The sequence below is a fragment of the Ochotona princeps genome, chromosome X (genome assembly GCF_030435755.1).
Source record: "Ochotona princeps isolate mOchPri1 chromosome X, mOchPri1.hap1, whole genome shotgun sequence".
NCBI classification, from domain to species: Eukaryota; Metazoa; Chordata; class Mammalia; order Lagomorpha; family Ochotonidae; genus Ochotona; species Ochotona princeps.
In genome coordinates, this window is record NC_080865.1 from 77,132 (window position 1) to 92,711 (window position 15,580).

The window sequence follows — 15,580 nt, forward strand, 5'->3', positions numbered from 1 at the left end:
CGGCAACAAAGATTTCAACCTCAGCAGGTCTCTGAGCAATGTAACGGTTGCGCAAAAAAATTTAAATAGTGATATCGAATAAATTAACTTTTTCCTAATATTCAGGGAATAGACTGAGTTAACACACACACAAACAGAGAAAGCACAAAATATTAGAAGAAAATGGAACTGAAGGATAATGAGCATTTTGCATGAACCTTTCGAAGTCTCTCCATATGTACAACTTAGCAAACATCATAGTTTGGGACAAGGATTAGTCCACACTCTCTCTTCAATTCTGGAAAAATCCTGAAGAGATAGCTGAGACGTAACCTTGTGCAAAGGCGGGTCTGCCCAGTCATTGAGGTACAAGCTCAGCCTGTACCTATTAAAACGCAGAAGTCACTTCAACCGCCTCTCCTACCTCCTGGCAGCTAGAAAGTGCAGAATCAACAGGAACCGGGACCTGCGCGCCTCCGGGGCCACACGGATGACTCTCAGCAGCCGTGACTGATGGATGAGGCAGAGGCTCAAGGACACAATACTCTTTCCCATTGCAAAGTCTTTGAAATTCAAGGGTCATTATCTCTAGATACCAACACACAATCAAAGACACTTGACAGGTATTAAGGATTCTTTCTCACTGCTTGTTCAGCTATGGTCTATTTATTTTGTTGCCAAAAAAGAGGGAAAAAATGGATGCCAAATGAGATCCCTGGCAATAAATACCTTGGATCCAACAGTGTAGCTCTCATTTAAAACAAGACAGGGAGTCCCTTTTGTGAGACCACTCCACAAATCCTCCAGTTGGTGCTATTAAGCTTGCCTTTCTTTGAAACTGTGTCTCTGGACCCGGAGCAGTAGCCTAGTGGCTAAAGTCCTCACCTTGCACGTACCAGGATCCCATAAGGGTGCTGGTTCAGGTCCCGACGGCCCCACTTCCCTTCTAGCTCCCTGCTTATGACCTGGGAAAGCAATAGAGGATGGCCTGAAGCCTTGGGACCCTGCACCTGCGTGGGAGACCTGGAAAAAGCCTCTGGCTTTGGGTCAGCTCAGCTCCAGCTGTTGTGGCCACTTGGGGAGTGGATCCGAAGAGGAAGATCTTTCTCCCTGTCTCTCCTTCTCTCTGCAAATCTGTCTTTCCAATAAAAATAAGTAAATCTTAAAAAAAGAAAGAAAAAATAAATTTTGTTTCTATCAACCTGTGGTACATCAGCAAGGTTGCCATCTCATTTTTACTGCAATTTCTGGAATTATTTTTCCAATGTCCATTATTTCGGAAGAGATTTGAAATGCACTAATTGCTTCACTCTGAAAAAAAAAAAGGCTATTAACAAAGCTCTGAGAGTCCCAGTGAATGCTGGGCAACAAGACAAATCCATCTTGGGCAACATTTTGCAAAGTCAAAAAGACAGAATTCACACTGAGGGACTCCGAGGGGACTAGATGATTTGCTTCTACTCTTTGGGACATGATAAAGAACAGACACAGTGGCATGAAGCAACACTACCAAGGATCTGGGTGCTGTGTTTACACTCAAAGGAGACTTTGCCTCGATTCCAGGACAAACAAAAGGAGGAGAGAGAGATGGGCTCACGGTCAGAAAGAGGCAAACAGGAAGGTCTACTGAAGCAGCTTCCAGGCAAGTTTATCCTGCCCCTGGTAATTCTTGGATTCCATCAACAGCCGCTCCTGTCCCCTCCTCTTCCCCACCTTGCCCCTCCCAGCTCTGTCTGCAGGGTGACTCTCTCCACAGGGATCTCATTAGTACCCATTCTAGCGAAACAGGCAGTTTCCCTCCAGAAAACAGCCCTGCTGAGGGACCTAATGTCTAAAATTCACCACGAGAGGACAAAATTGTTTCTTTTCAGTGATGTTCTTGCCTGCCTCCTTGTGTAAATGTGATGCTCTGAGTGTGCGGTCAGTTTTGTGAGGAAAGGACGATCTTGTACAAGCGTGCAGGTGAGAACCACAGCAGAGGCGTTGGCCACATCCACGACGGCTCCGTCGGGGCTGCGGCTCCCGCAGATACTGGATCCCACAGTGAATTTCCCCAAAGTTTCTTGCAGTAGATATGAGCTGGCTTCCTAAGCATGCCATAACCAAGCTGGGTGGCTCCAAACAACGGAAAGTGATTGTCTCAGTTTTCGAAGCTGGGCTGGAAGTCTGACGGAAGTCCACAGTCAAGCTGCCAGAGGGCCAGAAGGCTCCAGAGGGAATCCTTGGTCATCACTGCTGGCCTCTGCCAGTGGCCAGCAATTCTTGGTGTTCCTTGGCCCACAGACGCTCCACACCACGTCTGCCTTTGTCGTCACACAGCATTTCCACTGAGTGGGAATTTGCCAGGCAGGCAAGGAGGAGCTGAGAGAGCCCCAGGTAGCCACGCCTCCGCACTCCTCCAGAGCTTCTCTTTCCTTGGCCCTGTGTCACAACATCAGAGTTGTTTCAGCTTCCCTGGGCAACGCATTGCCCCGGTGTCCTGGCCGGAGGCCCGCCCCAGCGCTCCTGGACTTCCAACCCTTTTTCCTGCCTGAGCTTCCATCACCCTTCCTGGGCAGATCATTGTGACGTCTGCCACGCCCAGCCTGCACGGCTCCCAAGCTTCAGACTGTCACAGCCTTGTGCTAAGTACCAGCAGGCCCGAGGCACTCACCTGCTCCACTGTTCCACCAGAAGCTCCACACTCTCCTTTCCTCTCTGCACTCTCAAGGCTCCCCTCTGCCACCTCCTGCCAATGGAGTGCTCTCTGATGCTAGAAAACATGATCCTTTGCGCTGCTTGCCCTCCTTTAACCCTTTAATCAAGGCCCGGTCTGACTTTTCTTTCCTGAGAACTTCTCACCTATTCTGTGTTATCTGCAGAGTTTAATCCAAACCAAAGCCTCATAGCGTAATCAGGGCAGGATTTAAAAGGATTTCAGCATGGGCCAGGGCAGGGCCACTCCCATCACTGCCTGCGGCAGCAGCATTCAGCATCCTCAGTGCCCAGTGCCATTAGCACTGCACACCCTGCAGGGGCTGCGGCACGGGTGGGGAAGGTTGGGCGTGTGGGAGCCTGAGAACCAGGGAGTGGGTGCCACAATCTCCTAGGACCCCACTGCCATGCACCCCATGGCTAGCAGATTTACTTAGAGCTCTCACCATCACCAAGTGTACCCCAAGCAGCAGCCCCCGCCTCCTGGAAGCTGTCCAGCTTCCCCAGCCAGCCATGCGCAGATCTCCGCCCACGTCCTCACTCCCTAGGGCCCCACATGCTGGCGGAAACAGTGCGCTCACTCACCCAACTCCACCCACCAGGCCTAGCCCCATTAGGGTTGGCTTGGGACCCTCAGAAAACACAGTGCAGGGTGCAGGGCCCCGACATAGTAGGTTAAGCCCAGCTCTGGCCTTTGTGACCATTAGGGGAGTGAAGCAACAAACGGAAGATTCTCCCTCTCCTTCTCTCTAGAAATCTGCCTTCCAAATAATAAATAAATAAATCTTTTAAAAACTAACAAAAGATGTGCCCTAATCAACTATGTAAAGATCAAAATAAGAGAATACTAAAAAGACATGTGTGAATTTGTCCAAATACTTGTTTATTTCGTAATTTGTATGAAAAAAACAAGACCCCCCTCATAAAACTGTTAATATACCCTGACAACAAGATACTAGATTCTGGGCCATTTTGTACCATGACCCATGTGCAGAGTAGAATGTTGGAGTCATAACTACAGCTGAAAGACTGTGTCATTCTAAAATACAGGGGACAACGGGGGGGGGGGAGGAAAGGGAGGAAGTCCTATGCTTGCAAAAATGCACAATGGAAACAAGAATTTCAAAACTCACAAAAGCAAAAGAAAAAAAATCCACTAAAGTGGCTGGCACTGCAGCTTAACACTTTACTGTGACTTGGTTACTGTTCGCTCTCCTCAGCATGAATATCCCACGTGGGCGCTTGTTCATGTCCTGGCTGCTCCTCTTTCCATCCAAGCTTCCTGCTAAGGCACTGAGAAAGCAATAGAAGATGGTCCAAGTCTTTGGGACCCTGCACCCACTTGGGAGACCCGGAAGAAGTTGGAGCTGAGCTGATCCAAAGCCAGGAGCTTCCTACGAGTCTCCCATGTGGGGGCACAGTCCCAAGGCTTTGGGCCATCTGCCACTGTTTTCCCAGGCCACAAACAGGGAGCTGAATGGGAAACAGAGCAGTCGGGATACAAACTGGAGCCCATATGGGATCCCACAGCTTGCAAGGTAAGGATTCAGCAGTTGAGCCATCACACCAGCCCTGAAGATAAACAAAAAAATATTTTTTTTAAAGATTTATTACATTGGAAAGCCGGATATACAGAGGAGGAGAGACAGAGAGGAAGATCTTCCATCCGATGATTCACTTCCCAAGTGAGCCACAACGGGCCGGTGCGCGCCAATCCGAAGCCGGGAACCTGGAACCTCTTCCGGGTCTCCCACGAGGGTGCAGGGTCCCAAGGCTTTGGGCCGTCCTCGACTGCTTTCCCAGGCCACAAGCAGGGAGTTGGATGGGAAGTGGAGCTGCCGGGATTAGAACCGGCGCCCATATGGGATCCCAGCGCGTTCAAGGCGAGGACTTTAGCCGCTAGGCCACGCCGCCGGGCCTCCCAAAAATATTTTTTTAAACAAAGAAAGAACTATCAAAACTGCTTGAGCAGGACCCTTGGAGCGTGCCCCACATCGGAGACCTGGGATGGGTGGGAGGCTGGGTGAGGCTTTTCCCTTTGTTTCTTCCCTGACCCCAGATACAGGGAAAAAATGATGATATTAGTGTGGAAACAATCGTATTACCCACTTTCCTGTAGCCCTTGACCTTTTGTACGCTAATCAACTAAGTAGGATTATTAATTTAAAAAATTACGGTAAAAAAAACCCACATACATAATAAAGTTTACCATCTTAGCTGTTTCTGAAGAAAGAAAAGAAAAGAAAAGAAAAGAAAAGAAAAGAAAAGAAAAGAAAAGAAGAAAAGAAAACCCAGTGAAGGGACTGGCACTGTGGAGTAGCAGCTTAAGACAAGGCCTGTAGCACCAACAACCCATATACACAGCGATTGTAGTCCCTGCCACCCCACTTCCTTCCAGCTTGTAGCCTGGGAAAGCAACCAAGGATCACCCAAGACCTTGAGTGCATGCAGCCACGTGGGAGACCTGCAGAAGCTCCTGGTCCCTGACTTTGGTTGGCTCAACTCATTCCACTGTGGTCATCTAGGAAGTAAACAGTTGATGGACATTCTCTTGCTCTCACTCTGCTTTTCAAATAAGTCAAAAAGAAACCTGTATTATTGTCATTATTTTCCATGATACGGTTTGTGGGTATACGGCTTCCCCCATCCCTCCCTTCTCCTTCCCCCTTTAGCATTCTGCTAGCATATGAGACTGGAGTTCTTTGCTTCCTGGTGCTCAGGTCTCCATTACAACACTCGTTTTTGAGAATATAAGTGTACACTTGTCTATTTTTGTGGTTCTTCTTGTGTTTTGCATGGAAGTTGCTTTATATCAGAGAGAACATATAATATTTCTTGTTTGGGGATTGGCTTATTTCATTGAGCATAATGGTCTCTAGCTGGGACCATCTTGCTGCAAATGGTAGAATGTCATTATTTTAATGGCTGAGTAATATTCCATTGAGTAGATTAGATGTGCCACAGTTTCTTTATCCATGCCTCTTTCAATGGGCATCTAGGTTGTTTCCATGTCTTTGCAGTTGTGGACTGTGCTGCTACGAATATAGGGATGCAGGGTGTTTTCTTGCATGTAGGTGACACTTCCTTTGACTATGTTGCCAGGAGTGGGACTGCTGGGTCATACGGTAGATCCATTGTCAGTTTTCTGAGCACTCTCTATACTGACATCCACAGTGGCCGCACACGTCTGCAATTCTACCAGCAGTGGAGTAGGGTACCATTTTCTCCACATTTTTGCCAGCAGGTGTTATTAGATTTCTGTATTTTGACTATTCTAATTTGGGTTAGGTTGGACCTCAGTGTGGTTTTTATTTTTATTTCTCTTATTGCTGGGGAGCCAGATACTAGTTTAAAAAAACAACTCTTTTAAACAAGGAAATCCAGTGAAAAACTGGCACTTTCTCCTATGTGGAAAATAAAACAAGTATAACTACCGATTCTTTTCATAATAATTGGTTTGCTGATTTTAAAATACACTTATTAAATTTGTTTTAAGAAACACTTTGTGACACTGCCCCTCTTTCCTGGTGCTGATACACCTGCTGGTCAGTGCAGTTCTTCCCTGTGGCTCCAAAGCCTGCTTCGCAATGTGTGCTCTGCTCACGTCATAGAGAGAAATGCACACAGGGCCCGGCTCGTGGCCTCCACCACAGGGAATACACGTCTATTTCTTCCGGTTTTTTGCTTTCAAGTATATGTACAGTAAGAGATTAAAAAGGCCTCTCTTTTTGATTATCCCTCTGATCAACAAGTGTGGTAGGCGGTCTACCACGGTGTTTAACCTCTTCCCCCTGTCGCCTGGAGCAGCCAGCCAGCAGGCACCTGCTAAGTGCTCACCTTTAGGTGTGGGGTTCTAGACATTAGCAAGGGTATCTAGCAGGTGAGAACCATACCTGTAAGACGCTTCTCCAAAGGTTTAAGTCTCCCCCGCCCAATGTGATAAAATCAATGTCTGTCCATCATTTTTAAGGCCAGCTCCATCTAAATACCAAATGCCTGAAGACTTGTTAATGCGACACGAAACCATTGAATATTAACACTTTCCTATTTATAAGTAAATGTAAACCTCCAACTTAATAAATCACCCCCTTGGCTCACAGGGAATGATTCTGTGGAGTTTAAATGTTTACTGGAGAAAAGCTCCGAACGAAGCCATCTGCGTCCTTACAAAACTCTGCAGAGAGAGGTAGAGAGCACGTCGGAACAACAGTATCAAGGGCACAGAGCAGCGGACACACGCATCTGTCCAGTAACGGCCCCGCAGACACATTTTGGCCTGAGCTACTGAAGCGGCCCAGCTCTTTCTTCTCTCCAAACCTCCCACACCCCCATTCCCGACCCCAGTAACTCACCCCCCATCAGTGGGTTTGAAAGAAGCCTAGGGTCCGGAATGTCTTCTTGCCCCAGAGGCTTGCTGCTGCGGCTGCCCGCTTGCTCCTCGTCCATGCTGTTTTCCTGGGCCAGCAAGGTCCACGCTCCGGTTGCTCAGTAAAGTCTAAATTCCATGTTCCCCCTACTCCGGGGAACGCGCAGTTCTGTGGCTAGCTAAGTTGCACGCGTTCTGCTCTGACTCCCGGACATGACAAGCGGAGGGCTACCTGTGGTCAGGAAGACAGGCAAGCACGCCCACACACGATCCACCTCGCTGGCTGCATGCCAGCCAGAGGCCACAACAGCCCTCCAGCCCCAGGTCTGCAAAGTTGCTGATGTCACGTCCTTTCCAAAACCGAGGCCAATCAGTGAGAAAGCCTTGGAGTTTATCAGGAAGGAAACTCAGACTTTGTAACTTTTGGGCGAGCCGGGGGAGCCGCGTGGGGTGAAGCAAACAGCTCTCTGGCGGGAGGCAACGTGGCCCCCCGCCCCCCGCCGAGATCCCGTTTGTTACGTGGGGCTTGCTTGTTGTTGAGACAAGCCCAGCACCCAGGAGCTAAGCAAGCTGGTTTTGCAGCAGCCCGGCTGCACTGCGTGTGTGGTAACACGCACTGGCCATCTGCACATGTGGTTTCAATTTTGCTGGGAGTCCCTTAGTGGAAAATGTGTCTTTATGTTACAAAACCGCACGTTTGCAAAAATATTTCTGTCTTCTTCCTTTTACCTGCAAGGATTTCGTTGAATGTCCTACCTCAGCCTCCCTCCACATAACTGGCTTTAACTTCTGGGTAGATAATGAAGCCTTGCAATTGGAAACATGGTTTGCTGGGTGTTGTGGGGGTGCGGAAGGAGCCTGTTCTTTCTCCGCTGTTACTCTTTCAGACGGATAGTTTTGTTTCATTAAGGGGGTCAGCTTGCTTGACAGCTCCCTGCATCTGTGTCTTCAGATAAACCCTGTTTCCACGGCCGCCTTGGAGAAGGGCTCTGAGTTAGACTCGAACACTCTGGCTGTGCAATGGTCGTAGATCTATTTTAATGCCAAAGATCTTCCATTTATGGGTCTTGGAACATTTGTAACCACTGTCAGCAATTGAAAGAGTCTTAAATGCCTGTGTGTGCGGTGAGGTAAGCAGCTAGTTCAGGGTCACGAGCTTGGAAGCCACTCTCCCACCACCTAGGCGTTCCCTCCTGCCCACCTGTGGTGCTCACCTGTGGTCATCTGGAACCTGAGAGGGGGGAGTATTGCATTACTGTGTAACCACGCCCCCTCACAAGCCCTGTAAAGGCTCAGGAGAGGCTGGCTTATTGGTCGTGTGCTTCCCTCGCTCTGGCACTCCGACTCTTGGCCTCCCCAGTACCTGCTTGTTGTCTGGCTTCCCACGGACAGACTCTGCGGACAGGTGTCCCCTGAGCATGGCCCCTGTGTGTCTGTATTCCTCACCCTCAGTTCTCTGCTTGGGCGGGACAGTGCAGATAGCAACGTTAAGATGTTTGTTTCTAATGTGTGTACTATCAGGAGTTCCAGGAGGGGTGAGGCCTGGCAGTGATGGAATGTGGGCAGAGAAGCCAGGGAAAGGTGAGTGTCTGCAGCTTTGTAAGTATGCCCAGGTTACTCGCTGCATGTCTCTTAGGATAACTTATGTTGTTGGGGAAGCTGGGACATAGGTGTTTAACTTAATGGATGGACTTCAGGGTAATGACCATTTATTCCTCTCAGGGTTTTGATTCAGACTGTGTTGCCATGGGGACTTGTGATTTGCAATTTCTAGTGGGCCCTGTTATCACCAAGCTTGGTTAATAAAGACTCCTTAATAAACCCTAGACTTGTCAGGTGTGATCTCGCTCACACCCCGCAACAATATGCACATGGGTCTGCACATTTATTGCCCCCTAGTTTCTGGGAAATGTTTTGTAGCAACCTATATTTTTCCTATGCCTTTTACACTGTTTCTGTCTGGGAGAGCTTACCATTCCAGCTTGGCTCTTTCTTTGTTCATCGCTGCATAGCATTCCATTTCTGTCTGAAGTATCTGGTTATTGCCACAATGGTGCAATCACTGTGTGACCATGTACTTCACTAGCACAAAGTGCTGAGATCCATGTTTTAGATCCATGGCTTTGTGAACATCCGCAGTTTTGGAGACGAGATTCCTAAGTGTGGAAATGGTAAGTCAAGAGTATGCAGTAGCCTAGTGGGTAAAGTCCTCACCTTGCACACACCGGGATCCCATATGGGCGCAGATTCTAATCCCGGCAGCCCCACCTCCCATCCAGCTCCCTGCTTGTGGCTCCTGGCTTTGGATCGGCTCAGCTCCGGCCATTGCATTCACTTGGGGAGTGAATCATCGGACGGAAGATCTTCCTCTCTGTCTCTCCTCCTCTCTGTATATCTGCCTTTCCAATGAAAATGAAATAAATATTTTTAAATAAGAGTATGTTCATACAGTCAAGATATTAGTTTATAGAACAGTAGACACACACACACACCAAGGGTTGTGTACAAGCAAACTGCGGGATTCTGAACAAGACTGGAAGGATGTATCTATGGTGATGTGCTGGTTGTGAAATTACATTGTACTTTGGCAAGAAGTTACCCCTGAGCAAAGCTGACAAAGAACCTGGAAGAGTTCGCTCTCACTTTGGACAACTGCTTGTGAATCTGTGTTCTGAATAGAAATTTCAGGGTTCCGAAGGAGGTGGCTCTGCTGAAGTCGGGAGAGCCACTGCCAATCGCCCGCCTTCTCCACTTGCAGGGTTAACCAAGAAGACCACTCAGCTTCCTTACTACCCCAATGGGAAGGAGCTGAAGAACAAGAAATCTGTGTTTCACCGAGAGTGGGAAACTTGCTCTCAAGACACACCAGAATAGAAGCAGTTTAACTGAAGCACACGCTGCGGAAGCTGCAAACGCTTGCCTTTTAATCGCAGCAAAATCGCCTCTATTTTCTTGTAATTAAATTCCAAGCTGAGATTTTTTTTTTCTATATTCAAGTTTAAATGCCAACATTACAGGAACTACGTCCAGGCTGTTACCATCATACCTGGGATGGAATTCATTAGCGTTTAGTCTTGTTATTATATTTACAATATTGATGGACACTAGTGAATATGAGAGTGGGAGCTAAATATTTCTGAATGTTTAACAACAGTTAACAGAGGAATTCATGGCTCTTTAGTATAAGGATGACATTAAACCACATGGCTGGTGATTATGTAGACGTGTGTGGGCACAGCATGACCCAGAGAGGAAAAATTGTCTCAACTTCTAATCAGCCTTGTGAGCATTGTTATGTGTCTCTGGATAGTTCATGAACTTGGCCCAGGTTAGGTAAGAAAATAAAATGGCCACTTGAAGCAGGTCATTCCTTGCCACAGGCACAGTTCTGGGTCAGAGCCTGCCCCCCACCCAATGCCCCAGGCCCACCTTCTGAGGTCTCAATCCGTCCAAGTCAGCTCAGTGGCTGAGATCGCCTGGCATTCCAACTGGTGCTTTTTCTAGCATATCTGTAATAGCTTGGAATCTCCACTTCTCAGGCAGAAAGCCTATCTGTTGTGGCTGTTGTGTAACTGGTTCTGCTCGCTGAGCCATCTGACACGCCTACTTCGTCAGGCTGTGGGAGGGCACTTCCAATAGTTCATGCAAAACACCATGAAGAGATACGTTTATCTTTCAAGCTTTTTGAAATCTGTGCATAAGAGGAATCTTTAAAAATTCTGCAGAAAATGTGTACTATCACAAAGTATACCCGTGTTTCAAATTGTTTGCACCCCAATAAACATCTTGTAATTCCATTTTCTCATGAGTCTTTTGAAGTATCTTTGTACAATAAGATTCAGACAAGGACTTGCTGTTAAAATCCTAGCATAATGCAATATTCTTGAGAAAACAATGAGTGAAAATTGAGAGGCAGTCAGCAAATGAGTGGGACTGGACTCTTCAAAATACCAGTGATGTGAAAGACACAAATGAGAAGGGCAGACTTTCTAGCTGAAAAGGAAACAAGAGAGTTGGTACCAGCATGCACTGCATGACCCTAGATTGGATCCCAAATGGTGCAACAGACGGCAAATACCTCAAAGCCACCACTGTGGAAACTAATCTGGACCTATACTGGACAGAGGTCGTGTGTCTGGGTCTAACTTTCCATGTGTAGTCACATACCAGGAAGCATTTAGATAGGGGATCCCCAGGTCAAGAAGGAAATGCATGCCCGCAGACATGTGCATGGGGAGGCGGGGGGAGTGTTTATGCTTACACACAGAGAAGCTAATGTGGCAAATCAACCAACATATTAAGGTGATGCAACTTTTCTGTAAGCTGGCAAATTATCAAGCTGTACTCATAATGCAGGAATAAAAATGACTAAATGGATATAAAAATGGCATACACTTTCACAGGCTAATTTCATTAAAATAGGAAACTGTTGTTGAGTGTGAACCTGGTACGGACTTTGCTGAGGGCAGCAGGAGATATACTAACACGCAAGTCGATCGAGGCGCTGATTTTCCTTGAAGAAAACGTGAGCTCCTCATTGTGGACAGCATCCTGCCTGACAGGCCGTGGCCATCCGGCGGCCCAGCCCTCGCCAGGGCAGCTTCAGGCAATGTGTCCAGTGGGTCAGCTATTCTGTCTTCAGTGCGCGGAATCTTCTCAGCCGCAAGCACTGTTGCCGAGAAGAGATTCCTCTACAACCTGTGTTTCTTGAACATGGCAATGTTAGGAACAGCAGCGAGGAGTACCACTTTGGGAAAAACTGTTCTTTAATAAAATGTAAGCCAAGGGCCCGGTGGCGTGGCCTAGCGGCTAAAGTCCTCGCCTTGAAAGCCCCGGGATCCCATATGGGCGCCGGTTCTAATCCCGGCAGCTCCACTTCCCATCCAGCTCCCTGCTTGTGGCCTGGGAAAGCAGTGGAGGACGGCCCAATGCATTGGGACCCTGCACCCGCGTGGGAGACCCGGAAGAGGTTCCTGGTTCCCGGCTTCGGATCGGCGCAGCATCAGCTGTTGCGGCTCACTTGGGGAGTGAATCATCGGATGGAAGATCTTCCTCTCTGTCTCCTCCTCCTCTGTATATCTGACTTTGTAATAAAATAAATAAATCTTTAAAAAAAAAAATAAAATGTAAGCCAAGAAAAGACTAGATGTGCGCTGAAAATCCCAAACTTTTAAAGAATTTAGGGAATGTTAAAAGCATTGAGGCTTAAATATCCAAGGTGCACAGACAAGTTCACTTATTTTAAGGAGTCAGAGTGGATTATATGTTGGTATAGACAGATAAAAGATAGGTGATTGATAGATGCTAGAAGGAAGACAGCTGGTATATAAACATATTAGGTGTGTGAGAATATCTATGCATACTCAATTATATTATGAATACATACAGACCGATGGTATATAAGCAGGTAGTATTTTTTGGGTATGGAAATACTTTTCCCTTAAAATGATTCATTGTATAAATATTTTAAATTTTTATCTTTAAATAGCTTTTTAAGTATGTATAACATACTTCTTCAAGTCTTCTAAGAAGTACTTCCAACATTTTTAATATCAGAGTTCACCATCATAGCAAGAAATGAGAAATAATCTAAGTATCTAACAATGTGAAAATAGTTAAGGAATACGATAGAACTATTTGAAAGGTGAGTCTCGAAAGGTTTAAAACTTAGAAAATCACACCCTACCGTGGGGGTGGTAACCCAAGAGGGAAGAGTCCCCTATTTCCCTCCCAGGCCACTTCCACTCCCAGATTATGCACTCTTCAGGTGGTTCTGTGGTTTAATTGGACAGAACTGGCCCTCCAGTGTCAGCTTCTGCCAGCTTCTGCTGTGGCTAAGCCCCAACAACCCTCACCCACTCTAATTGTAGATTGCACCAGTAGGAACAATCAGTCCAGCCTGGCTTTTCCCTGATCTGGTCCACATGAGGCCCACAGGTGTTGTAGCCCTGCCTGGTAGGGTCTGCCCCCATCCCAGCTCAGGCTCTCCAGTGGGAGTAGCTGTCCAGCAAGGGAACCACCCCTTCTTCCCCTACCGGTTCTGCCCCCTCCCTTCCTGGTTCTCACGTGTGCTGGTTGGGTGCTGCAGTCACATCTGGCACAGGCAACCTCACCTTGGCATTCCATATTGTGCACTGGTTTTGTTGCGACCAAACCTGGCTCGACCCACACTCTGTTCCGGTGTTCGGATTTGCCAGTGGATGACGTGAACTGGTTCAGCCTGGTCTGCCCCCGATCCATGCCAATGGGACAAGGTTTTAATACCCATTGACATGTATGAGAGCAGAAGGGGATATGGGACAGACTGGACTAGTGTGCTACACATACTGGCAAACCAGGGTAGGGGGCACGCCTGGTTGGGGTTATTGTGGGTCGCTCTGACTAGGCTGGGCTGCAGCCCCCACTGGTTGATGTGAGGGCCAAGTATGTGCTGGGCAGAACCAGGCTGGATGCAAACACTCATTGGTTCCAGTGGAAAACAGGGATGGAAACAGAACCAACCCAGCAACTGCAACCACCAGCTGATCGGGGCAATGGACTGTGCCGGGCCCTGTGCTTACTAGTACATACAAGAATCTGGTTTGGGAACACCTCACACAAAGTTTCTTCTGGGATCCCCCCAATCGAGCTTTCGGTCTCTGAACGCTAAACATCAAAAGACAGAGGGCAGAACAAGTCAATCAACCACCTCAGCTATATGTTGGCAATGAAAAGACTGGGCAACTGGAGACTCTATGATGGACTATGTCAATCAGTGGATTCTCCAATGACCGCATCGTGCTTGGAGTGGTGAGAGTGGCAATAATACAGTTCTGTGGAACTATCAAAACCACCCTGCCGGCTCTACCTTCAGACCAGAGATGGTCTACCCAAGAAACTGATGAACTTATCTGGACAATAAGATGCCGGACTTTTTGCCTGGTATATGCTTGCATTGAAAGAATCTCAACTGAATTTGAACTGTGGTAATGCAACAAGGTGGAGGAATCCACCATTGGGGGGTGGAATCACAGTGCCCATAAAAGTGTGTCACATAATGCAATGTAATCCAAAAAAATAAAATACATAAGAAAAAAAACTTAGAAAATCATTAAAATGGGGTTTTTAGGGAAAGTGGGCATCACATATACTTTTATAATAGAGCATCTATGTGGGAAAGACAGATAAAATGCACATGATAATACTAAAATTACACCAAAAGAAACCACTAAAGCCTAAACAGTAAAAATTTACTAACAAACATTATATTCATCCACAGATATTTATCTTAATATTGAGGTGCCTTGCCAGGAACGTTGCCTAACCAGCTATTCTAAAGTAGTAGCTTTCCACCATCAGTTCTTACCCTAAACCTCTTAATCTTTCTTCTTATCCCTTCAAAGAGTTAGTCCAAAATACATATTATGAAAAAATGATGAATGAATTTCTAAAATTTTTGCACCAAAAGAAACTTGCCGTTTAATTATGCTTTTCTACTTGTAGGCCCCTTATTTATTTATGTATTGATTATTTCTCATTGCCCCCACCAACACTTGAATGTTACAAGCACACGCATCTTGGCTGTCTCTCACACTTCCACAGTGCTTGCACATCATGGAAGATGAGTAAAAAACGTGTTGAATCAATTGAGTGGTCATCTAAGAGTGCATCAAATATGACATACATTATAAAAATTATACTATCGGGGGAGTAAGATATCCTAGATTGAGTAAAAACGAAGTTACTTGAGTTAGTAGTTAAGAGTCCCAAACTTCAAATGAAACAATCTCATAAAAAGCAGATGATTAGTCTGAAGGTCTAAATATGACTTCAGTGAAGGTAGGACTGGACAGGAATTTAGAGATTGGCTTGTGCCTAATAGAGTACTTCATGCAGAAATCATAAGACATCACCAGCCCACTGCAATGCTCAAGATCTGGACCATCAGCTTAATTCTGATGAATGGTGTCCTAGGAACCAGGTCAGGGTTTGGCTTCCCCCACCCCCAGCACATGCGTACACACACACACACACACACACACACACACACACACACCATTTAATTGGGAGGTATAGAAATGATTTAAGGGATCCATGTTGCACAGTTTCAGAGCATTGATGTTCCCTCAAGTCACAGTTTGAATATTCTTAACACAGAGCTCAGACATTCAGCAAGATCACAGTTGCCCAAAGAGAACATACTCAGGAGCACTTCATTCAAGCCCGAATGTTCTCTCATAGGAGCCTCTCCACTCTTCCCTCCTTGGCGTTTCATTATTACTAACAGCTCAAATGGCTCCTATATGGTTTCAATTCAATCCTTTCTCCAAAACAATTTTTCATCTTTAACTTCTTTTTAAAAAAGGATATTTATTGGAAAGGCAGATTTACAGAGAGAAGGGGAGATAGAGACAAAGATCTTCCACCTTACTGGTTCACTCCCTAAATGGCTGCAACAACCAAAGTGAGGAATCAGGAGCCAGGAGCTTCTTCTGGATCTTCCAGGCAGGTACAGGGTCCCAAAGACCCGGGCCTTCCTTTGCTGCTTTCCCAGGCCATAAG

At 46.7% G+C, this 15,580-nt stretch overlaps 1 protein-coding gene across 1 annotated transcript in view; it reads right to left on the bottom strand.

The window, feature by feature from the left end:
• Positions 1-7,517, bottom strand: part of ASB9 (ankyrin repeat and SOCS box containing 9) — a 28,630-nt gene extending 21,113 nt beyond the window's left edge. The window contains exon 1 of the mRNA XM_004597496.2: positions 7,026-7,517. Within this exon, the coding sequence (XP_004597553.2) occupies positions 7,026-7,119 (94 nt within the window). The 5' untranslated portion in view covers positions 7,120-7,517. The remainder of the gene's footprint in view (positions 1-7,025) is intronic.
• Between the last annotated feature and the right edge of the window lie 8,063 nt (positions 7,518-15,580).